The sequence below is a fragment of the Recurvomyces mirabilis genome (assembly GCF_035927965.1).
Source record: "Recurvomyces mirabilis strain CCFEE 5264 chromosome Unknown scaffold_11, whole genome shotgun sequence".
NCBI classification, from domain to species: domain Eukaryota; kingdom Fungi; phylum Ascomycota; class Dothideomycetes; order Mycosphaerellales; family Teratosphaeriaceae; genus Recurvomyces; species Recurvomyces mirabilis.
The window spans coordinates 229,955-252,199 of NW_027041945.1; the positions used below are offsets into that span (position 1 = coordinate 229,955).

The 22,245-nt window shown below is 54.0% G+C and overlaps 13 protein-coding genes across 13 annotated transcripts; 4 read left to right on the forward strand and 9 right to left on the reverse strand.

Moving 5' to 3' along the window:
* Window positions 1-521: 521 nt before the first annotated feature.
* On the reverse strand, window positions 522-1,898 carry LTS14_004786 (uncharacterized protein; the record flags this gene model as incomplete). The annotated part of the gene is made up of 1 exon (XM_064837486.1): window positions 522-1,898. The coding sequence occupies one exon, from the start codon at window positions 1,896-1,898 to the stop codon at window positions 522-524; it is 1,377 nt and encodes a 458-aa protein (XP_064694809.1).
* Window positions 1,899-2,871: 973 nt separating this feature from the next.
* Window positions 2,872-4,016, forward strand: LTS14_004787 (uncharacterized protein; the record flags this gene model as incomplete). Its single annotated transcript, XM_064837487.1, has 2 exons — window positions 2,872-3,837; window positions 3,900-4,016. 2 exons carry the CDS (start codon window positions 2,872-2,874, stop codon window positions 4,014-4,016), a joined length of 1,083 nt encoding a protein of 360 aa, XP_064694810.1.
* A 1,375-nt stretch (window positions 4,017-5,391) lies between these two features.
* LTS14_004788 (uncharacterized protein) lies at window positions 5,392-6,720 on the forward strand (the record flags this gene model as incomplete). The annotated part of the gene is made up of 2 exons (XM_064837488.1): window positions 5,392-6,663; window positions 6,685-6,720. 2 exons carry the CDS (start codon window positions 5,392-5,394, stop codon window positions 6,718-6,720), a joined length of 1,308 nt encoding a protein of 435 aa, XP_064694811.1.
* A 222-nt stretch (window positions 6,721-6,942) lies between these two features.
* On the reverse strand, window positions 6,943-8,066 carry LTS14_004789 (uncharacterized protein; the record flags this gene model as incomplete). Its single annotated transcript, XM_064837489.1, has 2 exons — window positions 6,943-7,627; window positions 7,999-8,066. The coding sequence occupies 2 exons, from the start codon at window positions 8,064-8,066 to the stop codon at window positions 6,943-6,945; spliced, it is 753 nt and encodes a 250-aa protein (XP_064694812.1).
* A 177-nt stretch (window positions 8,067-8,243) lies between these two features.
* On the forward strand, window positions 8,244-8,948 carry LTS14_004790 (uncharacterized protein; the record flags this gene model as incomplete). Its single annotated transcript, XM_064837490.1, has 2 exons — window positions 8,244-8,490; window positions 8,566-8,948. 2 exons carry the CDS (start codon window positions 8,244-8,246, stop codon window positions 8,946-8,948), a joined length of 630 nt encoding a protein of 209 aa, XP_064694813.1.
* A 233-nt stretch (window positions 8,949-9,181) lies between these two features.
* LTS14_004791 (uncharacterized protein) lies at window positions 9,182-11,742 on the reverse strand (the record flags this gene model as incomplete). Its single annotated transcript, XM_064837491.1, has 4 exons — window positions 9,182-9,983; window positions 10,042-11,375; window positions 11,444-11,477; window positions 11,525-11,742. The coding sequence occupies 4 exons, from the start codon at window positions 11,740-11,742 to the stop codon at window positions 9,182-9,184; spliced, it is 2,388 nt and encodes a 795-aa protein (XP_064694814.1).
* A 550-nt stretch (window positions 11,743-12,292) lies between these two features.
* LTS14_004792 (uncharacterized protein) lies at window positions 12,293-12,788 on the reverse strand (the record flags this gene model as incomplete). The annotated part of the gene is made up of 2 exons (XM_064837492.1): window positions 12,293-12,356; window positions 12,409-12,788. The coding sequence occupies 2 exons, from the start codon at window positions 12,786-12,788 to the stop codon at window positions 12,293-12,295; spliced, it is 444 nt and encodes a 147-aa protein (XP_064694815.1).
* A 26-nt stretch (window positions 12,789-12,814) lies between these two features.
* Window positions 12,815-13,158, reverse strand: LTS14_004793 (uncharacterized protein; the record flags this gene model as incomplete). The annotated part of the gene is made up of 2 exons (XM_064837493.1): window positions 12,815-13,059; window positions 13,116-13,158. The coding sequence occupies 2 exons, from the start codon at window positions 13,156-13,158 to the stop codon at window positions 12,815-12,817; spliced, it is 288 nt and encodes a 95-aa protein (XP_064694816.1).
* Window positions 13,159-13,535: 377 nt separating this feature from the next.
* On the forward strand, window positions 13,536-14,138 carry LTS14_004794 (uncharacterized protein; the record flags this gene model as incomplete). Its single annotated transcript, XM_064837494.1, has 2 exons — window positions 13,536-13,895; window positions 13,959-14,138. The coding sequence occupies 2 exons, from the start codon at window positions 13,536-13,538 to the stop codon at window positions 14,136-14,138; spliced, it is 540 nt and encodes a 179-aa protein (XP_064694817.1).
* A 956-nt stretch (window positions 14,139-15,094) lies between these two features.
* LTS14_004795 (uncharacterized protein) lies at window positions 15,095-15,901 on the reverse strand (the record flags this gene model as incomplete). The annotated part of the gene is made up of 2 exons (XM_064837495.1): window positions 15,095-15,457; window positions 15,506-15,901. 2 exons carry the CDS (start codon window positions 15,899-15,901, stop codon window positions 15,095-15,097), a joined length of 759 nt encoding a protein of 252 aa, XP_064694818.1.
* A 658-nt stretch (window positions 15,902-16,559) lies between these two features.
* On the reverse strand, window positions 16,560-17,294 carry COA1 (cytochrome oxidase assembly protein 1; the record flags this gene model as incomplete). The annotated part of the gene is made up of 2 exons (XM_064837496.1): window positions 16,560-16,679; window positions 16,764-17,294. The coding sequence occupies 2 exons, from the start codon at window positions 17,292-17,294 to the stop codon at window positions 16,560-16,562; spliced, it is 651 nt and encodes a 216-aa protein (XP_064694819.1).
* A 373-nt stretch (window positions 17,295-17,667) lies between these two features.
* On the reverse strand, window positions 17,668-18,048 carry LTS14_004797 (uncharacterized protein; the record flags this gene model as incomplete). The annotated part of the gene is made up of 1 exon (XM_064837497.1): window positions 17,668-18,048. The coding sequence occupies one exon, from the start codon at window positions 18,046-18,048 to the stop codon at window positions 17,668-17,670; it is 381 nt and encodes a 126-aa protein (XP_064694820.1).
* A 2,437-nt stretch (window positions 18,049-20,485) lies between these two features.
* Window positions 20,486-21,357, reverse strand: EFM6 (Protein-lysine N-methyltransferase efm6; the record flags this gene model as incomplete). The annotated part of the gene is made up of 4 exons (XM_064837498.1): window positions 20,486-20,694; window positions 20,763-20,953; window positions 21,010-21,042; window positions 21,113-21,357. The coding sequence occupies 4 exons, from the start codon at window positions 21,355-21,357 to the stop codon at window positions 20,486-20,488; spliced, it is 678 nt and encodes a 225-aa protein (XP_064694821.1).
* Window positions 21,358-22,245: the final 888 nt, after the last annotated feature.

A 22,245-nucleotide genomic window follows, 5' to 3' on the forward strand; every position in this document is an offset into this window, starting at 1 on the left:
TTTTGGGGTTATATTCTTTTTATCCCGCAACATCAACCAAACCCCCCCGTATGTTACGCTCTGGGTTGGCCATGCTTTCTCTACCCCCCCCCCCCCCCCCCCGCGTCCGCCCGGGACCCGATCTACAGACCTCTTGTGGCTGGGCCAGGATGACAACTTCTGACGTGTCTGTCTGGACTCGGTGAGCTTCCGTGGTCCCGGACCTGACCTGACCTGACCTGACCGGGTCTGCTCAAACTCCGCTCTGATCCGTCTCCTCTCGTGCCGCCACTGTCGCTATGCTGTCAATGACGCACCGGGGTCTCCTTGGCTTCGCAGTCGTGCCATATTTCAAACCCCCCGCTGCGTGTCTGTGAGTAAGGTCGCCGTAACAAGGCCTCTGCGCCCTACCAATAGCTCGCTCTGGGCGGGGGAGTAACCCCCAAGCTCCTTCTGCCATGGAACGGGGTAAAAATCTCCATCCCTCCCTTCCTTCCTCCCCTTCCTTTCTTCCCCCAATCACAGCATGGGGAAAACACCCCTCAATCAACCTTCCAATGCCCCACCAGCCCATCCCCCCCTTCCCCCCCACCCAAATACAACTCCACCGCATACAACACCATCGTCCACCCCAAATTCGCCCACCGCCACACATTCCCCCCACCCTCGCCCCCCTGACTCGTCCACCATTCCCGCGGATGATCCGTGGAGGCCGACGCAAAGTGCTGCATCAGTAAAGACGTATAGACCGCAATTAGAATACTCGGGCTGAAGGTTCCTAAGACACCCATGAGGCTGTGGACATTTTCGGCAGAGTCGGAGTCCGGGGTGAGGTGGTCGTCGGGGGAGGTGGTAAGGGCGCGGGCGCCGGATTCTCGTACGGCGGGGATTATGCGGGCCGAGGCGTAGAGGACGATGAGGCGGTAGATTAGGGAGGTTATTACCGAAGGGGTGACGGTGGCGAGGGCGGCGAGCATGAAGCCGAAGGCTTGGTGGAGGGTGGTTGGGAGGGTTGATAAGGCTTGGAGGAGGGTGGTGTAGCTCGCCATTAGGATGGGCGGGAGAGGTGGGAAGTCTGTCGCTTGGGGTGCGGCTGCTGATGAGGCGTCCAGGGGGTTTGTGCTGTTGTTGTTGTTGTGGCGTCCATGACTGGGTTGGTAGTCGGTGAAGATTTGGTAGATGCAGAGTGTGATGTAGGCGAATAGTAAAGAGGACTCGACGACGTTGCCGCGGCCGCTCCCGGTCCCCCAGGCGCAGAGGAAGAAGGCGCAGGTGATGGCTATGCCGATCAAGATGGCGTCTTGGCTGTCCAGGGCAGGGAAGGTGGTGATGCGCCAGAGGAAGTAGACGGAAGTCGAGATGGTGCCGCTGCTGAAGAGCAGGAGGCCGATCATCCAGGCGTCGCCGCCGTCGCCGTTGTTGACGAGGTAGCGTGTCACTTGCCCTGCGGCTTGGATGACGAGGAGAGTGCAGAAACCTTCGGAAAGTTGGAAGACGGGGGTCGAGTAGCGGAGCATTTTATCCCAAGCACCTATTGTGAAATTCTGTAGCAGTCCTTCTCTCCCAAACACCCACTCCTTCATGTTCGGACTCGCTTGCAGAGGCTTCGTAGCATTGTAGAAGGCGCGCGTGACCCAATTCGTCTCATCTGTGCTATCCACACTAAACTTATTCAACGTCCAGATCAGGAGTGCTGGGATGACGAGAGGCTGGACGCCGGCATAGAATTGGACCAATGCTTTGCGCCATCGGGAGTCGGTGGGGGTGGCGAGACGCAGACAGCTGAGGATGAAGTAGTATGTTGCCAGCGACAAGCTGAAGGCGAGACCACATGTCCTTCCGCCGACGTCAAAGGCGAGGGGGACGGTGAAGACGATGGAGAAGAGGAAGAGGGCGCTGCTGAGGAATCGCAGGATCATTGTTGGAGTGTAGGAGGCAGGTGGTGGTGGTGGTGGTGGTGGTGGTGTGTATTGGATCGGAGACGCTCCAGCGCCCACTCATGTGTGGTGGCACCCAGTCCAGTCCAGCAGAGAGTGTAGAGTATGCTCCTCGCTTGTATATCTGGGTCTTTGGCAGGCACAGGTACAGGATTTTGACCGCTCCTGCTATGTTGAGTGACTGCCCCACTTGGTCTTGCCGTAGTTCTGCTGGTGTGGAAGTCTCGCAGCTGGCGGTGTGCTGTTCGATATTGTAGAAAGGGCAGGTGCGTTGGATGGATGAGTAAAGCAGCTAGAGCAGAAGCTGGCAGATGGCAGGTGTGTCGCGTGCTATCTTGACCTCGGACTGGGCAGGCGCGATGATCGATAGGCGATGACAAGGTGCAGCAGCAGCAGCAGCAGCAGGATTTCACCTCGACTCGTCCCGCGCGTGGTGCATGTTGGCAGGAACGTGCTCGTTCTGCGCCCTCCTGCTTACTCTCTACAGCATCATGACGACTTTGCCAATTATGTCGCCAGCTGAGTCGTCTACGCGATGATGCTTATACGTCTTGGTTTTCACTACGCGCTTCTGAAGACGCTGAAACAATCTCTTGGCAACGTAAGCTGGCTCTTTCACATGTTTGACATTCAGGAAGCTTTTCGATTGGCGCGTGGCTGTGCGGAAGATCCGAGCTAGCGTCTCGATTGGCTGAAGAGGGGGTCCATTATCAAAATGTTGTTCGGGAGCATTTCTGTGTGACGTTGTTGGAGAAGCTCAATGCAAAGGACAATAATTGCTGCTGCCTCTCCTCTTCGACCTCACTCCCATTACACTCTCATACCGCACTGCATTAGACAAACATCGAGCATCACACCGCAACCCACACGACTTAAAATCAACCCCCACCGCTTGCAACCACCTGCCAGACCAACCCAGTACATGTCCTCCGAACCCCTCGCCAAACGCGCCAAAATGTCCACCTCGTCCACCTCCGACACCCCCATCATCGGCACCCATAACGGCCACTTCCACGCCGACGAAGCCCTCGCCACCTTCCTCCTCAAACTCCTCCCCGTCTACCGCCACGCCACCATCACCCGCACCCGCGACCCCGAAGTCCTCCAAACCTGCACCATCGTCGTCGATGTCGGCGGTATCCACCATCATCAAGCTCTGAGGTACGACCACCACCAACGCGACTTCACCGCCACCTTCCCCGGCAAGAGCACGAAACTCTCCAGCGCGGGATTAGTGTGGATGCACTACGGCAAAGAAATCATCTCCACCGTCACGAACCTCTCCATCCAAGACGCCGATACGGAGCTCCTCTTCCAAAAAATCTATGAAGACTTCATCGAAGCCTTTGACGCAAATGATAACGGTATCCCCCTCTACGACCCCTCGGCATTGAGGAAAGCAAACATCGAGCCCAAATTCTCCAATAAAGGCTTCAGTATCGCTGGCGTAGTGAACCGCTACAACTACGCCCCCTCCGCGCGTGAAGGTGGGGAAGGAGCCACAGCAAACGGGACAACTACTAGTGGTGCCCCGAACCCAGCTAAAGCAGGTAAAAGCCAAGATGAAGAGGATGCGCGATTCCTCGGCGCCAGCAGCTTCGTCGGCCAGCAATTCGTCCTCGAACTCAACGACCGTTTCGCTTCTTGGCTCCCTGCTCGCGCGGTCGTGAAGGAGGCTTTCGCCGCGCGGAAACAGTATGATGACCAGGGTCGTATTATTGTGATTCCGTATAAACCCGAGGGTGTGCCGTGGTCAGATCATTTGTATACGCTTGAAGAAGAGCAGGGGGCCAAGGGGGAAGTGCTGTATGCGCTTTTCGCCGAGAGCGGGGAGAAGGATTCGAAGTGGAGGATTCGCGCTGTCAGTTTGGATGCGGGGAGTTTTGAGAATCGCAAGGGGTTGCCGGAACAGTGGAGGGGGGTGAGGGATTTGGAACTTAGTAGGGTTTGTGGGGTGGAGGGGTGTGTTTTTGTGCATGCTAGTGGGTTTATTGGTGGCAACCAGACGTTCGAGGGGGCGTTGCAGATGGCGAGGAAGGCGGTGGAGATGTGAGGGGGTTGGGCTTGAGCACGAGTGAGGTGGGTGTGGAAAAAGGATGAATCTACCAGGAGAGGGCCTTGGTGTTCTGCGCCTATGAAGCGCACGCACGCATTAAAGCGGATGGGTTGGATGCGCCAGATTGCCGCATGTTACCGATTCCTCTCCGAGAGCGAGAGGTTAGCAGGCCCTGCTGGTACTGTGTGCAGTAACGCAGCATTACCCCTGCTCCGAGGAGTCCATGGATGCTTGCTGGGACTGCTTCATCGCGCGTACCTGCGTCAGTCTTCAACTTCGTGCTCGCTTCCCGATTTCTCCATGGCTGGGCCAACAGCACGTGGTTCTACTTGGTAAGAAAAACGAGAAGGACCGGTACACGCGTTAAGCTGCCCTGGTCGACTTTCCGTCTGGGTTCGAGGTTCAAAGGACGTTGGCATCTATGGGGCGGAGGGAACGAGGAAGCGCTTGTTGTGAGAGGTTGTCTGCTCGGGAAGCCGTAGGGTTCGGGGAGGGAGGGAGGAAGGGCGAAGATTCATGGTTGGTTGGGTTCGGGGAAGGGGGGTTCGGATGGCTCATAAGGGGCGGGGTTTATGTCGCTTTTACGCTTGGTGTGTTTGTCACAAGAGGCGAGCATGCACCGTTGTGTTGTTTGGGAGCTGCTTGAGGTCGGGGGTTAGCATCAGATCAGATCAGTTCAGTCGTGATCGGGCGGACCCGTCTGATCATCTCTGCTTGTGGAGGGAGTCCGAGTAGTGTGGATCTCGTCCTACGCACTTCTGACACTGCACTATCACCGTAGGCCGCGGGATGGGCTTCTCATCCTTCCCCTCGAGTCCATCCGACTCTAGTGCTGCTTCCTCGCTGAGAAGTAGAAGCTGCGTGAAGGAAGCTAGATCCCTCCGCGCTTGGCATGTAACGTTCACCACCAGAACCCCCATGAATCTTGCCTTCACCAGCGTGGAAGGGAAAGTTCTCTTCCCTCTCACTTCCTTGTTCCTTTTTCGTGTGTGAATCGACGTAGACGCCTGCCGTCCCTTCTCTCGACAGGGTACAGGATCTCGTGATTCGTGATTCGTGATGGTGGTAGGGTGGGGAATGGCTGGAAGTTCGAGTTGTCTTCATCTCAGGGGCAAGAGTCACGAGACTTAGGTAGAGAGGTAGCTCGCTCAGTTGGGATGGGAAACATTTGCTTGTCCAACGAGATGCTTCCCGATAAGATGGTAGGTGGATGTCCCACTAGCGTGGCCTGGCTTCCTTCTCTTTGGAGCATAGTTTGGTGGAGTCTTGTTATGATGTAGCTGCTTTCTCTCTCTCTCTCTCTCTCTCTCTATCCGTGACGGCGAAGGTGGCACTCTTTTACCCTTTTTTTCCTTCTGCTATCCCTAACGTCAGTCGGATACTTGATACTACTGAATGCCTCCACCACACCTCACCACGATGCGCCGCACCTCGCCCACCACTCACGATTCGGGAATCCCAGAGATGTCGGATCTCAAGCGCTCTGTCACTTCTGCCAGCCTCTCACCGGGACGTGAGGAGGAGAAGGTACTGAAGTCCGCTACGCCAGCTCAAAACACCGCATCGGCGCCTGGGAGACCACTCATTCCCTCTCCCGTCTCTGAAACCAGTAGTAATGAGATAACGACGTCCGACACGCCACCCAACACCACCACACAAGCGCCTGGGAAATCACTTTTCCCCGATCCCGTCCCTTCTCACGCTCATACCCTATCTCAGTCCACGAAACCAACCTCACCAACCCAGCCCGGCCCCCTCGCGAACCTCCCCCCCGAACTCCTCACCCTGATTCTCACCCACCTCCCCACCCTCACCCTCCTCCTCTGCCGCAAAATCTCCCGCTCTTTCACCTCCCACCTCCGCCTCCACGGACCGGTAATAGCCCGTAAACGCATCGCGCGGGAGCAGAAACGTCTCCGCGACGCGATCGCTATGCTGCGTCAGTTGAGCGGGATAGAGTTCCTGGGAGCGTTGGCGAGATGGGAGGGGTATTGTGAGTTGTACTACGATTGGACGCAATTCATGACGGGTTCGGATCAGATGTTGGCGCAGCGGAGGGAGCTGGAGGATAAGGCGAAAGGGTTTGGGAGGGTGTTTGTTAGGGGTGGGAGTTCGTCTTTTGCTGCCACCGCCACGACGACGAGGACGATGGGTTCATCGCCTGTTCTGGCCTCGGCGGTCAGGCAGGAGAGGAAATTGGTGGATTTGATTTTCGCGCTTTTCGAGCTGCAGCGGTTATCGCCCTCGACATCGTCGTCGCTGTTGCATGCTGGTCGATCACTCTTGAAGGAGTTGGAAAGGGAGGAGAAGATGGTACAGCTACTCCAGTCCGCTTTCACCGATCCAACGGGAACAGGCGAACTCGACAGAGCGCAAGCTATGCAGCTGGTCAGACGGGTCCGGGTGCTGAGACTTTTCGGTCGGGGAGAGGAGACTCCTCGTATGCTTGTTGGGTCTGGTAGCATGGTGAGAGCGAGACGGGTTGATGGTGGTGGAAAGTGCTCCCAGTGTGGTTTCGATTTGAAGCTTCCGGATGAGCTGCGGATGTTGAGTTGGGGTCAGGTGTTCAAGGCTATGGTGAGGTTTGGATGGGGATCGCATTTCTTGGATCAGCATGCGGTGGTCTGTGGTCAGGCGCCATTGAGTCGTGGTGGGTTTCGGGCTGGGAACACTGCTGCTGTTAGTGTCAGAGTTAGTGCTTTGTTGCGCCAGGCTATTATTCTGGAGGATGTTCTTGTTTGGTGTTAGGTGGGCTGCGATCGTGGATGAGATGCAGGAGGGGTCAGCTGATACATGTAGCAGCCGTGAAGGACCTCTCCTGCTTTTCATCCGCCCTGCGAACGGCTGCTGTGATTGCTTTCACGTCCTACAGATGATGAGTGTACGATACACATCCAGACCACTTGCTCATTCTCCAAGTGACACGTTTACCACATCATCCCACCTCACCATCCTTCTCACTCTCTACCCTCATCTCTCCTCCTTCTTCCCCTTCTCCTTCCCCGCAGAGGAAAAACTCATCAACCCCCCCGACACCCCAAAAATAATACAAAGCACCCCACTAATCATCACAAAGTTGAACAACGCCGAACTCCCTCCCACCGCCCCTTCAAGATCCTCCGCATACACCCGATTTTTCCGCCTCGCCTTATGCCGTGTGCGTTCTATCCCACTATGCGTCTTGTAATGCCCGTCGTGGTCGAAATGCCGGACGTCATTGTCGAAGCCTGAGGTAAAGCCGCCGGGGCCTGTGCCTGCTGGACCTGCTTGTGACTGCTGTTGCTGCTGCTGGCTCTGCGCCTCATGTGCATGGCCTGCTTGACTAGCGGCTTCGCCTCTCTTCTCACCCTGATCGCCCCAGCCTCCACTACGGTAGAAACTCGGCGGTGGTCCACGGAACTGCGTTCGGCGTCTACTCAGGCCGCTGGCTGGACGACTGCCGGCGTGGGCGGAGGAGTAGGAGCCTGATGGTCCTCCTGATGGTCCGGCAGTACTACTCGGGGATGCGCGGAGGAAGTCCCTGTCATAGCGAGTCTTCTTTTGCGGCGAGCCGAGGGTGGCGTGGGCTTCGGAGATTTTGACGAAGCGTTCCGCGGCGTGGGAGTCGTTGGGGTGGAGGTCTGGGTGGTTGGCTTTGGAGAGTTTGTAGAATTGTCTATTTTGTATTAGTCATGTCCTTGCGAGTTTCAGGTGGGCGATGCACTTCTTTATCTCGCTGGGTGTAGCACTGGTCGGCAAGTCCAATGCCTCGTAGTAATTTGGCAATCCATCATGGCAGCGAAAGGATGCATGAAATGATCGTCTCGTCGTCGCCTGGACGATGGTTAAAGGCGTCACCCGCTGCGACAGACATGAGCGCGCGAGCATGCCTTGGGGTAGCGCATCTGGCAGACGTGAAAGCATACAATGGCTGTAGACAATCTATCGTCTCTCCATATACGTCACCATCCCATGTCAAACTATCCGCACGTGATCTGGCGACTGCTGAAACAGGCGCTAGATTGTTTCGAGACTACTAGTACTGACCCCTGACACGCCAGCGCGGTGTTGGAGAAGAGCGTCGCAGTCGCATCTCCTGTATAGCAGCCTTTCATACTCGTCTCACCCAACACATTAATCATCTACTCACCTAGTCACTCTTTACAGACAGCCAGCTTCTTCACAGTCACTCATTACCCACCTTTCAACCATCACGGGACATCAACAACCACCACTAACCAAACTCACAAACGAACACCACCACAAAACAACCAATCAGTAGTACGTTCACCATGTTCGCCAAACCCACCACCCTCTTCGCCCTCCTCGCCGTCGCGACCCGCGTCCTGGCCACCCCACCCGCCTGCCTCATCGCAGCCGTCAACACCCAGCCCAACCCCGCCACTCTCTCCGCCGTCTGCAGCGGCAACAATGCCACGGCGGTCGAGTCCTACATCTGCAAGAACTGCACGGCCGATACTGTCCAGCTGGCCATGAGCGGGTTCGCGAGTGTGTGTGCTGGCGCTGGCGTCACGATTAGTAAGTCTACACATAACATCTCGAATAGTCTCGAAGGAAAGAATGAGAACTACCCACTAACATGTGATTCTGCAGAAAACACCACCTCCTGCTCCGCCACCTCCTCCTCTTCTTCCAGCTCAGGCACAGCCTCCATGACCTCCTCCGGCGCTATCCTCGCAACCGGCTCTTCCGGCGCAATCCTCACAGGCGGTGCCTCCTCGGGCTTCGCAACAGCCACAGCCAACGGCACCGTCTCCTCCGCCCACAGCGCACCCACCGCCACTCAATCCAGCAGCGGCGGTTCGGGATCAGGCACCAGCGGCTCCGGATCAGGCTCCAACGGCGCAAGTGGAACCTCGAGCGGCAGCTCCGCGAGCGCGTCTGCTAAGCCTTATACCGGTGCTGCGGCGCGTCTAGGTATGGATTTGGTTGGTCTAGCGGCTTTGGGTGCGTTTGGGGCTATGCTTGCTTTGTAGAGGGGTTTGAGGTTCGGTCTTGAGGAGTTTCGTGGATAGATAGGAAAGGTATATCATGGTGTTCTTGCGTGCAGGTATCCGGGCGTTCCTTGCTTCAAAAGTCTGACTACAGAAGGCCAGCGCGCTACAGGGACTGGAGATGCACTATACCGTGAAGCTTCATGCGGTCTGCTGTTACTTTCATAGAGTGATACCGGCCACTTTCACACCCGAAGACCACTGCTTACATCCTTCTACCACCCATACATCCCCATCGTCTTATTAGACGTGGACAAACTCGGCGGCAAATCCTCCTCCCTCGTCCCCCAAGCACTCTCACTGCTCCCCAAGGTCAATTCCAGCACCCCTCCCTCCAAAAAGAAAGAATGCTGAATCCAGTTCTTCGTGTAAGGGACACCATTCAGAGTAGCGTTCTGAATATATATACACCCCGTCCCATCAAAATTCACATTCCGCACCGTAGCTTTCTTCCCCGTAACGGGATTCGTAATACTCCACTCCTCGAAGAACGGCGGCGTGATAAGATAGACATCCTGGCCCGGATTCGGAAACAAGCCCAACATAGCCAACGCCGCGAAAGATCCCATAGCACCACTATCGTCATTCCCGGGGATCCCGACGAGCGTATCGTTAAACTGACTCGGAATATAAAACCTACTCCTCGCCGCACTCTTCCCCGGCCGTCCAGCATAATGGTACTGGTAGACCGGGAGGAAACCTTGCTCGTCGCCGATATAGAGGAGTCCGCTCTCGTGGAAGAAGTCGAGTCGACGCACGAATTCGTCGGCGCCGCCTAGGAGGTTGATGAGAGAGGCTTGGTCTTGCGGCACGAACCAGGTGTACAGCCAGGCGGAGCCTTCGTAGGTTTCGTGGCCGGTGGGGTTGAGGTAGCAGGAGGTGAAGTTTAGGAGCGGGGAGCAAAAGATTGGGTCTTGGTAGCCCCAGGTTTGGTTGAGGAATTTGGGTTGCAGGAAGCCGGTGAAGGTTGTTGAGGTGCCGTTGATATACGAGTTCTGCGTGGAGAGGAACATGTTTCTGTGCTTGGGTGTCAGTAATTTGATCGTAGAGAGGGGAGGAGTTCGCAGTAGCTTACCGCCAGTTCCCAGCACTCTGGTAGTACTTCTGCGCATCGCTCCCATACCCCAATGCACTGGCCAACTCGGCGATACAGAAATCGTCGTATGCGTACTCCACTGTCCTCGAGATACTCCTTGTGAATGGTCCGACGCCATAAGGATCATAGTCATCAGTAGGAATGTACCCCAACTCCTTCCAACTCTTCAACCCACCTCTACCCTCTACACTCCAATCCTTAGGTTCGTTCTCAGCGTCATTCCGCACAGCCGCATAAGCCGTCTGCCAATCCATTCCATCAGCAATAGATCGAATCTTGAGATAAGTGTCAGCGAGCAAAATATCCGCATTCGAGCCTCCCTGTGTGAAGCCCTTGCACAAACTCATCCGGCAGTCTGGCAGCCAGCCTTCGTGCCGGTAGATATCGACGAGACTCCTCATCATCCTAACTTGGGAGACGGGATCGAGGATGGTGATGAGGGTGTGGATACTGCGGAAACTGTCCCAGATACAGTAGTACGAGTCGTAGTACGGCTCGGTGCTATTCCAGAGTGGATTCTCGTTCGTGTAGTCTTGTGGACTGATAGAGGCGCGGTAGACGCCGGACCAGAAGACGGTTTGGAGACTTGTATTCACGCCGGCGCCGGGGGTCACTTCGATGACGCCGAGAGTGTTGGTCCAGGTATCCCCCGCAGCTTGGTGTACGGCTTCGAAGTCGAAGTTCGGGATTTCTGTCTCCGCGTTGTGGCAGGCTTGGCTCGGGGAGATGAAGCTTACGCCTACTCGGGCTAGGATACTGCCGTTCGATGGGGCGTGGAAACGGGTCCAGGCTCCTGCTGGCAAGATGTCTGGGGAGTTGTTGACACCGTCCTGTACCACGGTCAAGTTCTTCGGCTCGGTGCCGGCGCGGTTGTTCATGAAGACCCCCGTGTCTCTGACCTGGGCGCCCGAGAAGTCGGCGCAGAAGTGGAGGGTGTAACTGCCTATGCCGAAGCTAGGGCTAAAAGTGCCAGATCCTGTGATACGGCCAGTGGTATCGGTGACATTGATCGAGCCGTTGATCCTCGAGTTTGGCAGGTCCGAGAGATCTGCTAGGATCAGTGGGCTGAGAGTGGCATTGACCTCTGTTGGCGTCGAGGGAAACGTGAAGCGGTACAGGGCCGTATGGTTCGTTGTGGTCATCTCGGCCTTGATGTTGGTTGCCAGCTCGATGCTGAAGTAGCCCGGTGAAGCCTGGGCGGTACCATTGATGCGAGGAACTGCACGGTCGTCCTTTGGAAAGATGCAATTGTCGACGAGATCATCCGGGCAACCTGCTTGTGGGAAGATTGGGAAATTGCCTAGACTTGGTGACTGCAGAGAATGGAGGTCAGAGTCCTGCGTCAAATATTACCAAATCTCATACTAATGTAGTCACTTACCCCACCAGTGCCAGAGTCGTGCATATGAGAGAAGCTACCAAACGTTAGCACTCATCTCATGACTATGGTTGTATGAATTACCCAGTAATGTTGGACCCATCCGATGCGAAACCACCTTGATCCTCGCCATTCACGTCTGCGACTGCTTTCGCCATCGCAAACGGCAGTGTAGCACCAGGGAAGACATGGCCGCCGTTGACCGTCCCAATCAATGGATCGACGAAATCAAGGATACTGCTTCCACTCTTTGCAAAGACAGCGCTCACGAACAAGCCTGATAACAAAAGTGCTCTTTCCATGTCTGCGAGTAAGGGCCTGGGGTGTAGTCTCCCACGAGTTGTCTAGCAGAACAGGGGAAACGATACAAGAATACATACCTCACCTTACCTAACACTCCTCGTATACCACCAGCCCCGCCCTCGATCATCGCCAGGAACACGAGCTCAGGCACGCAGACTAGTCATGTTCCGCCGGAGGAACATCATGCAGTGACGTGAGCCATCTGCCAGGCACGCTGCAGCGGCGACATCATCGTACAAACGGTACTGCAGGAAGATGTAACGTTGGAGAGGAGAAAGCGGAGTGTGGAGGAAAGGTTGTCGTTGAGCTTCGGGAGATTCGGGAACGAGCTATGAAGGCACGGTCACGTGGAAGAGTTTTATCCGAGCTTCGCAAAGATGAAAGGTCGATGAACATGGGTTTAAACAGGAGAGATCAAACGAGCATAGCCTCGAATATAGTATGCTCAAGGTTTTTGCATGAATATATACAGGAAGCCCTTACTGATTCGCTCTGGTCCACAACGCCGCTATATGCCGTGAAAGTGAACATTTTTCGACCTCGAACTACCTACTTCCGATACCACATCCTCGAGATCTTCGTATGCCTCATTTTCTTCTGAAGCTGGAAGATACTATCCCCCGGTATGTTAGCCATGATCCAATCAGAGAATATATAAGACTTACCCAAACATGAGCGCCTCGCTCGTGGGCGGGCATCCAGGAACGTAGATATCAACCGGCACGATCCTGTCACAACCTCTTGTGACTGAGTAACTGTAGTGGTAGTAGCCACCGCCATTGGCACAGCTACCCATGCTTATCACCCATCGCGGATCAGGCATCTGGTCGTAGACTTGACGTAGTGCAGGAGCCATCTTGTTTGTGAGTGTTCCAGCAACGATCATGACATCGGATTGGCGAGGCGAGGCACGGAAGATGATCCCCATGCGATCTTGATCGTATCGTGGTGTCGACAGGTGCATCATCTCCACGGCGCAGCAGGCAAGGCCGAAAGTCATGGGCCAGAGGGAGCCTTGGCGGGCCCAGTTCGCGATTGAGTCCATGGTGGTGCTGCAACGCCGTCAATACTCTAGTCCGACCCATCCCACTCCATATCTTGAACGTACAGCGCGTATTGCATCACACCCTTTGTGCCTTCTTGACTCGGTAATGGTACTGATTCTGGCATTCCCTGCTTCATTGGAGGGGGTGTGCCTGGTGCCCCTCGCACAAGACCTGGTCTCTGCATTGCTGGCTCTGCTGGGTTCTTCGGGGTCGAGGATATGAAGGCAACATTGGCGACACGGAAGGGCTGTACGGCGGTCATTGGTTTGGCTGTACATTCATTAGTCTCCACGAAGCGTCTCGCGAATGTGTAGGTGAGCCCGTACCGCGCAGCGCCAGAGCCGTCGCTTGTCGTGTGGTGGAGAACATGGTGCCGACTGTAGTGTGGTATCAATGGCGGAGAAGAAGACGTAGAGAGAGGAGAGTGTGTGGTGTTGTAGTGAACATTCAATGCGTGGCGATATGGCCGGTCATGACGAGAGTATTTACTGTGACATGATTGGTCAAGCTAGATCTTGAGAGGCGGACACAGCCGACATTCATTCCAGATCTCCGAGCCGCATTTAATGCCTGAGCACGACCGTGATGCCTCGCGTTGACAGTACGGCGACTGAGGGACTCAAACGATGTGACGATGGTATGAAATGCTGAAACCCAAGACTGGAACCCAACTTCGTCAAGATGGACAGTCGAAGTCCATCCATCGCCTGTATAGGCGTGATAGGCCGACACGTACGCCACAAATCATGCCTCTTCTTACCACTACCAAACAGTACACTAACAACGCATTGCAGAACAACCCACTCCACATTGCTCTCTTCCCAGCTACAGGACCAGAAGGCCAAACACAGGAACGCAACAGACTCGAATACTCTTTCATGCTCAACTCCAGCCTCGATATTTTCGAAGCTCGAATGCCATCAAAGACAATCGGCCACGACTTCGGCTTGCTACATGCCCTAGACGAACGGATCGCCCTCTACGGCTGGCTCACGAACACTGGAGTCAAGCTGGTCGTTGTGGTGGACATGGAGGGTAGGACGGCGCCTAGCCCGGAGGCGGCGAAGATCGCCATCCTGGGGTTGAGGAACAGCGACTTGACACCCGTAAGTCGACCCGCCTACGGTGTGTATATCACAATTGATATCTGGAGCTGACGCGTCAAGTAGGCATTCCAGGCTCTGCAGACAGCATACATTCGCCTCCTTCGCAATCCATTCTATGTACCAGACGACCACGATCCCCGAACTAATCGCAATCGAGGATCTATGGAGATCACAAGCCCACGCTATATCAAGGAAGTGGAACGGATTGGCAAAGCGTGGTATCCTGGCATTACAGCTATTTAGGTCAACCGAGATAGGTGCTTTGAAACACAACGCAGCTATCTCCTTTGCCACGATATGGAAGCATCGGGTCGGCCAATGAACCACCTATTCAGGTTTCCCAGGAGATTCGCAGAAATGACACGGTACCGCTCCTGTTCTTGCCGCAGCTTCTGATCCTCAGGATTCTTTGTGTACTCCCCTTCATGACCCTTCTCAAGATGGCTACATGCTACCAATCCGCAGGACGACAGGTTTGGTGTTTGAGAAAGATGAGCACATCTCAAATACCCGAGCCCGAGCTTTCCAGAAAAGTTTTTGTCGATCAATCTGTCCTGGACCTGCACAACTCAGCCTTTGGGGATGGAGAGACTGGAAGATCTGGTAGGCTGCCACAGCGCATTGAGCATCGCAATTAGCGACTAGAGTATTGAAAAAGAATCTCGCACCCAAGGCGTGACACAGACCTCGAGAGCATTATGCCTATCTTGCGCTCCCTGAGATGAAGCAACGTGCTGAGCGGCTGCGCTCATCATCATTTTCTGCTTCTAGACGGATAGTCCTTATAGATATAGCTGATAATAGTGCTTCGCAGCATTTCGAGAGTAGAGGTTAAGTGACTGAGCTTGCCATCACTTTCCAAGTTCCCAACAGCATTACTGGCTTCGCTAGAGTCAGAGCCCTTCTTCGCTCAAGTGCCTTTGTCGATCTTAGCCATTTGGTCGACGGACTTGTTGAGGTTTCTGCGTTCTTTGATATGAAAGGTCTTGTCTCTGACAAACCAAAACTTCTTGCAGGCCAAACGCACGCTCAAGATATTTCGCCCTCCCGCGCGATGACTGGTGATCTTGCTTCCTGGCGTGGAACGATCGCGTTTTGGGATATAGCCAGAAATCTGTACACGCTGAGCGCTGATCGGTGTGCTTGCCGATTGCTAGATTATCTGCAATAACCTCGACGACAATGGGGCGCGATATCCTTCAGCCCTCATCGTCCGAGCTGTCCTCTTCTCGTGGCCTCTTCCTCTTCGCATTCTTCGAATTAGGCTTCTTGTTCTTCGTAGCATCCGCGCCCTTCCTCTGAAACACAAAGCTCTTCGCCTCCCTATCCTCGCCCTTCCAGCCACCACCTCCATCAATATTGCCCAGCGTCCTCGCATGACTATAGCCCGGATACGCCTCAGCCACAAACTTGAACGTCCGCTGCACCTCCAGCTCAGCATGCCTCGCCAGATCTCTCACATTCCAAAGCGAATATGGCTCGCCTTCAAACAATGTCACCACGATCTTCCCACCCTCGGCCAATAGCGAGGAAGTTGATTTGAAGAATTTGACAAGTAATTCCTGGTTAAAGCGTACTTGCCTATTGACATCCTTGCTTTTTCCACCTACATGTGGGAAGTTGAAGAGGATGGCATCGTACTGCGATCCATTACGCAGCTGTTTGTTCTGATCGAGCTTCGTAGCATCGACGTTGTACAGCACGGTCTGGCTCTCGTCCTCGAGATACTGCACATGCTGTTTGGCTTGCGGATCGTATTTCGAGAAGAGCACTTCCGGGGAGTCAAAACATGTTGCGGTGACTTCGTAACAGCCATGGTGCTCGACGATCGACTTGGCGAATGAGAAGTCGCCTTCGCCTATCAATAGTATGCGGTCCTCAGCGTGGAAAGGTATCGTCGGCTCCCGTGCTTTGGTAGATGTGGTCGCAGATTTATTCTTTGCCTTCACGTTGCTCTTGCTGCTGTCGTCTGCCGCATGAAGCTTGCGCTTCTTGCCTTTCGCCATGGAGTGGCTTTGTGCATTAGTATCCTTAAAGGATTTAAAGTGCATCCCCAACGCCCATTCACATGTGCGCCGACGCTTGTGGTCTGTGCTTTCGTAATGTAACGAAGACCAACGACGAGTGAGCAAAGAGGATGAGATTATAAAGTCAGGGCTGGAAAATCGAGGTCTCTCCCTTCCAGCCGATGCGTACGCACGATACCAGAATCGCCATAGAACAGAGTTACTGTTGCGGGAAAATTTTGGTCCTGATGGGTTCTTACAAGACTGGTCGTACAAAGCTACTGTGACCGAGACAAGCTACCTAGCAATGGGTATATATGTATTAAAGTTCCCGTGACCTCACAGACGTCTACTGCAATCCGCCACCAGCTCTAGAAGGCTCATGACTGAGATGCCCGGCCAGATGTGGATGAGCACGGCGTCAAAGGATAGCGTTGCATGTACTGTTTGTGGCAACATGCTGTCGCGCCCTCGCGTTACTTTGCTACCTCCACTCTGGGCGTAGTGACTGAAGTGTCTTGTTAGCCTGCTACCAGGTGCCACGATGTTGTCGATATTTTCGATGGCTTTGGACAAGCCATGTGCATATGCTGCTACTGGCTAGGCCATCGATGATTGAGGCCAGGGCAAGGCCTTCGCTGGTTTCGCGGACGACGTCTCATGTGGCGACTGTAATCTTGTCTGCTGTCTCCTGGATGAAAGGATCTTTCTTCTCCGCCTCTAACAACGATATCACCCGTCCGCCTGCTGGATGTAGGGTCCACTCCGTCGTCTCGAACTACAACCAGGAAATCAGCACGTAAATTCCCCGGTATCCGCGAGCTCATCGCTTTAGCTCGGCCATCGCAGCGGGTGTACTCACAAACCCCATCCTCGTCCTCCTCTCACTCTTAAAAGTCATCAACCCCTTCCCCCTCGTCCCCTTGACCCAAAACTGAATGTCAATTCTCCCATGCAACTGATTCAGCTCCCCCCAAATAATCGGCACTTTACTATTAAAGTAGATCTCATCCCCCAAGATCTCCCTCGCTTCCGCATTCGTGCGCAAGGCGTAGAGCGTACTGCTCACGACGGATGAACTCTGTTTCTGGTAATTAAAGATCGCCAACGCTGAGCCGACCATGATGAAGGCGAAGAGGGGGAGGGTTTTGAGCCAGCGGGGGATTCCTGTTGAGAGGGTGGGGAGGGCGCGGTCGCCGCGGCGTTCCATCAAAGGACCGGAGCCGGGGCGGGGAGCGGCGACGATGGTGCGGCGGGGTGGGACATGCTGTTTCAGGAGGTTGTGAAGCCGCGAAGGCTGGATTCGTGGTCGTGGGAGCATGGTTGCTATGTATGTGAAAGTGAGAGGGATGAGAGTGATGGATGCGACTTTGACATGTGAAGCGGGATTCATGCTGGTTTGCCAAGACTGCTGATCGCCGCCGACATGAATGGCAATGTCACTGCATACACCACTGGTAATCGCAAGTATGGTATAGCACGTAGTTGGTAAGATAACGGGACAGGTTGGAACGCGCATGGCTTTCAAAGTACATTTAATTCAACCCAATACATAAAACGTATGCTTCGCATTACGTTGGTTTCGCCCATAGCGCCACGCTTGAACGCTTCAATATTCGAAATCAAAATCTGATCGTCGCAGCCGAGCACTATCGCGATGTACGGTAGGTGGCATATATGTCCGTTGGGAAGCTCACCGCCTTCATCCACTCAAGCCGTTATGGCGGATATATCAAGTCACCAGGGTCATCCCTCGATCGTCGATGTTACGATCCGGACAAGCAACGAATACGTCTGGGAGGCTCATCGCTCTCATCGTCCACCTCGTCGAAGACAGGAGTGTTGCGCCAGTCCTTGTTGCGCCGTCTGGCTAGCAGTATGCGGCGCCACAAGCATATTTGGTCGATCATGTCGTCGTCCATGTGATCAGGCGGCTCCGGCATCAGGAAGTGGAGATATGGTTGCTGGAGACGGGTAGTGGAACTGGATGAGGCTGGGGAAGAAATTTCTGTCAATGGGCTGATCTGCATTTCTTCGCCTGAGCTCTCAGATGACCGCGGTGGCGTTTCGGGGAATGAAGAGCTTGGCTTCCTTCGACGTTGCTTGTCTTGCATCGAGTTGGACGAAGTGAGGTTGGTGAGTGCCATATTGGTGGATTGTGATGCGTTCGCTGTTGGTGTTGGACGACGAGTCGTAGTCGTAGTTTGAGACATCGAATCTCTCAATCACACCGAGTGATGTGAATTCATAGGGTCTGTAGTGAGGTTGAATGTTTTTCTCCTTAGCTTAATCGCCCCATTTGCGAGGCTCGCTGTGAGGACAACAACCCGCACACATGACTACTACGTGCGCCATCCCAGCAATCACATCGTCGACTTATGCAAGCAAGGTGTCCTCCAGCAAGTCTTTCGCATGTGCTTCTGATGAGAAGCTGTCGAGTAGCTTACACTTTCTCTCATATGCAGCCGCGACTTTCCTCGCAATATCATCGGCAGACTTGGTCATGTCCACATCGTCGTCATGGAACACTGCAAAGTTCCTCCAGTCTCTGCATCCCTTCTCACATTTCATACTCGAGACGATGTCGCCATAGGTCTTCGGATTGCTCAGTCTTAGACATCTGCTTGGTCGAGGGTCTGGTGGTAGTGGCATCATCATCGCGTCGACACTGGGATCCGACAGTCGACTACATGGTGGCAATCGTGATATGCTGTCGTTGCTGATCGAGCTCGACTTACTCGAGCGCGAATCTGCAGAGCTATGGCGATGGAGGTGAAACTTGGAGGAGCTCTTCGGCCTGTCATTGGTGGGCTTTGGGCGCGGCTTTGGCCGACATGCTTCGGTAGAATCGTAGGCGAGATCTGCCGTCCTCGGACGGAAACAGCTCAAAGGCATTGTGAAGTAAATTAATCGTGGACGTGACAAATGGCGTGTTGTGAAATTGTACAGTTGTGGTTGCTGCTGCGGCGAGCGTGTGGTGTTGGTGTTGTTGAATGTGGTGATCGCTGGCCTTCCAGAGCACAGCCTTGGCGTCAAAGGCAGGGCTGTGAGACTGATGACGGCCCCGTGCGTTCGAATATGCAAGCGCTCACAATAAATGGCTCAGCATCTTGTGCGTGTTAGGCGCGCGGCCACACATTCGTTTGGTTTGGTAATCCATACTGGTTGTGGTAGAAGAGAAAGAGTTGAATGTGTAGGAAGGACCTCGATCGTAAAGACTGGGCCCGGGTCGGTATTATTGAAGAGACGAAGGGTTGGCGCGCTTGACGCTCTGTGCCCTTATCCGAGCTGTGCGCGATCGTGATTCGCAGCTCCACTATTGCCCATTTATCCAGGCAAACCTCTTACAAAGAAGACCAGCGCTAAATCAGCACCTGCATCGTCACCTTTTGTTTCCGTCCCTTGCGCTTCCGATGATCGCCTTTGTGCAGTGCGGATCGTCGGCATTCTTGCTGCGTAAGCGTCGGGCATCCGCAGAATGAATTCACCGTCTGCTTGTCCGAAGTGATTATCTTCGTCGCCAATGCTTCAACTAATAATTCACGTTCCTTGGACGGTCGTAGGCCCGGAGTTCTGGCACATTAGCACGTCTGATCGGGCAAGTACGGGTGATCGTAACCGCACTTCACTTAGCGTATGCAAGACGCTCGTGCTATGGCTGCGACGGCGCACGCAATCATGCATGTAGAAGCGTGGGGGCTATCATGCCACGAGCTCTCGGTTCACGGCTGAATCTCACCAACATAATTAGACTCCAGGGCACAATATTCATGCGGCATTTCATGTCGAGCAGACGATTGATTGGTACTGATATTGCTTCACAAGAGTTGACCAGTCGTTGTGGCATGTCAATTTCCCGTGGTTACCAGTCGATAGTAATCGCGCAGAGCTCTAGTAGGCTCGAAGCTCTAAGCGCCGGGTGCCCGCCCGATGCCTCGTGTTTAGCAATGGTTTGTATAAATTGTGATAGTAACACTGTTAGACCGGCTTTACTAAATAGAGCTCCCTCTGCAGCTATTCGCAGCCCCTCTTTAGCTATTCGCAGCCCGTTTCGGCCTAAGGCTATTACTTTAATCAAAGTAATTAGCTTGTCCTTAAGTAATTTTAACGCCGACTTCCCTACCCCCTACTAGCGCGCCTCCTTCCTACGGTAATTATAAAAGGCTCGTCCCTCGCGCTCGTAATAACCTTCGGAGGAGACCTACGCGCGTTACGATTTCGTAAAGAGTAAACGTAATGACTATACGTACGTCTAAAATACGTTCGAAATAGTAAGGTAGAGTACTCCTAATTCCTACGGAGCTACGAAGTTCGAAAGTAGCCTTAAGGCAAACGGGCTACGAATAGCTAAATAAGGGCTGCGAATAGCTGCAGAGGGAGCTGCGTTTAGGAAAGCCGCTGTCAGACATGCAGTTCTGCGGCACTGCTCCTATGCTCGCTTGGAGAATCCCAGAGGTGTCTCCCGTGCAGAGGAGTACTTCAGCTCTGGTACCTCATGTCAAGGCCGTCACGGGTATGGTCTTCGCCTGATTGTGCATCTGCAGCTCGTTAGCGAGGGCTGCAATGCTCAGCTGAGCGGGATACCTACAGAGAAATGTTCTCACGGGCGTAAACCTCTCGATCTGGATCGTCAAGCACGTCCTCGATGATGAAGGTCTTTCGGGCGGCCTTCATGAATTGCATGTCTGCTCGCCGCCTCTTCTTGAAACAGAAATAGCATATGCTGTTTGCACCGATGAGGTCCTCGAGGGTTTTCTGCAGCAGCGGGAAAGCTGGTTCGAAATACACGCAGTCTGTAAATGGCCATTTGCGTCAGTAATGACAAGAACTTTCGACCTTTTGACTTTCATCTTGGACTGACCAGCTGCAAGAACGATATCCGGATGCGCAGGAACATCGGCTGGTCGCGCACCACCCCACTCGTAGACTGCAGCGCGGACAGCAGTTTGAAGGCTGTTTAATTGGATATTTCTTTGCATAAGAGCCAACATCGACTCCTGATCTGTAATGCACATGGTATGGGCCGGTCTGCACCCCACGGCAACGGCTAGCCTATCGGCGGTCAGCCATGAAAGACAACATATTGGTCGCGTGCCTGCACAACATACCCGACCAAACCACCTCCTGAACCAAGCTCAACGCTGCAGGTCAAATATCAGTTTCTGTGCGTCAAGACTGACCGCTTCATGGAGGTGACTTCGTCCTACAAACATCGAATTGCATTTCTTCAGCTCATCCCTCTTCATCCGTAGCAGATACTTGGCCAGAACATGACCAGCCGGCCAGGCTTGGCCTCCGTTCCCTTTTGCTAGATCCTCATGGAGCTGGAGTGGCTTTTCTTGCAGTAGTCCGTCGAAGTCGACCTTGTTTGTGCCAGCTTGTCGATGTGTTGGAGATTGCACGAAATCCTCGCTGATGGCAAAGGCACCCAGAGGGTTACCTTCATCGTCCGACATGGCGGTCAAGGCGCATATAGTCGCTCCGTTCAGGCTCTCGGGGCAGCAGCAACGCAGACTGCTATTACACTTGCAGGTGTGTCGAGTGGTCCAGTTGCGGAGATGTCACTACACAAATCAGCCACCAAATTTCTCATACTGCAGGCCCCACAGAGTACCTGCATAGTGAATACGCACTCCACGCAGTAATGTGCATGTGCATGTACAGCACATGCGTGGGCGGAAGCTTTGTGCTGCTTGCTTTTGTGTCTAGACGAAATATGGTGTAAATCGTGTCTGTTGTTAAGCCGATCGAAGTGCAGTCGTCCTCAGCACGGGCCATCGCATTCAAAGTCCGTACGCTGGTCCTCTACCTTGCGCCTTCAACTTCCTTTCAGAATCGCACACTTCTTGAAGATTCCTCCACTCAATGGAGGTCATGGCCCTTGTGAATGCAGCTCGCGCGAATTCAGATTCGCAATCATCAAGACATGAGAAAGACGAATGCCTGGACCTCCCTTCAGTCAGTCAACGGAATTGCCACGAACCATCGCGGAGTACGAATATCTGCCTGTCTTCTCGTCGAACATCTTAGGACCATATCTTCGCAAGACAACAGATATTGGAACGATCTGATAGCATTGCGCCAGAGTCGCCGGAGCGAAATGCGATTGACTCGTCTACTCCAATTTTCGACTTTGGAGTTCGTCATGGTCCACGGTTTGGTAGAGTTATACAGTCTGCTTGCACGTTCCCAGGACATCTTACGTCTCATCTCTTGTTCGCTCCTTGACACTGCTCTCTGTACGTGCTGCTGAATTATGGATCTGTGTCGAAGCAGGGCTATCCCTCCCTTCGGCAAGTTGCACTTTTCATCCATTCTTTCGGACCGCAAGGCACTCTACGCGT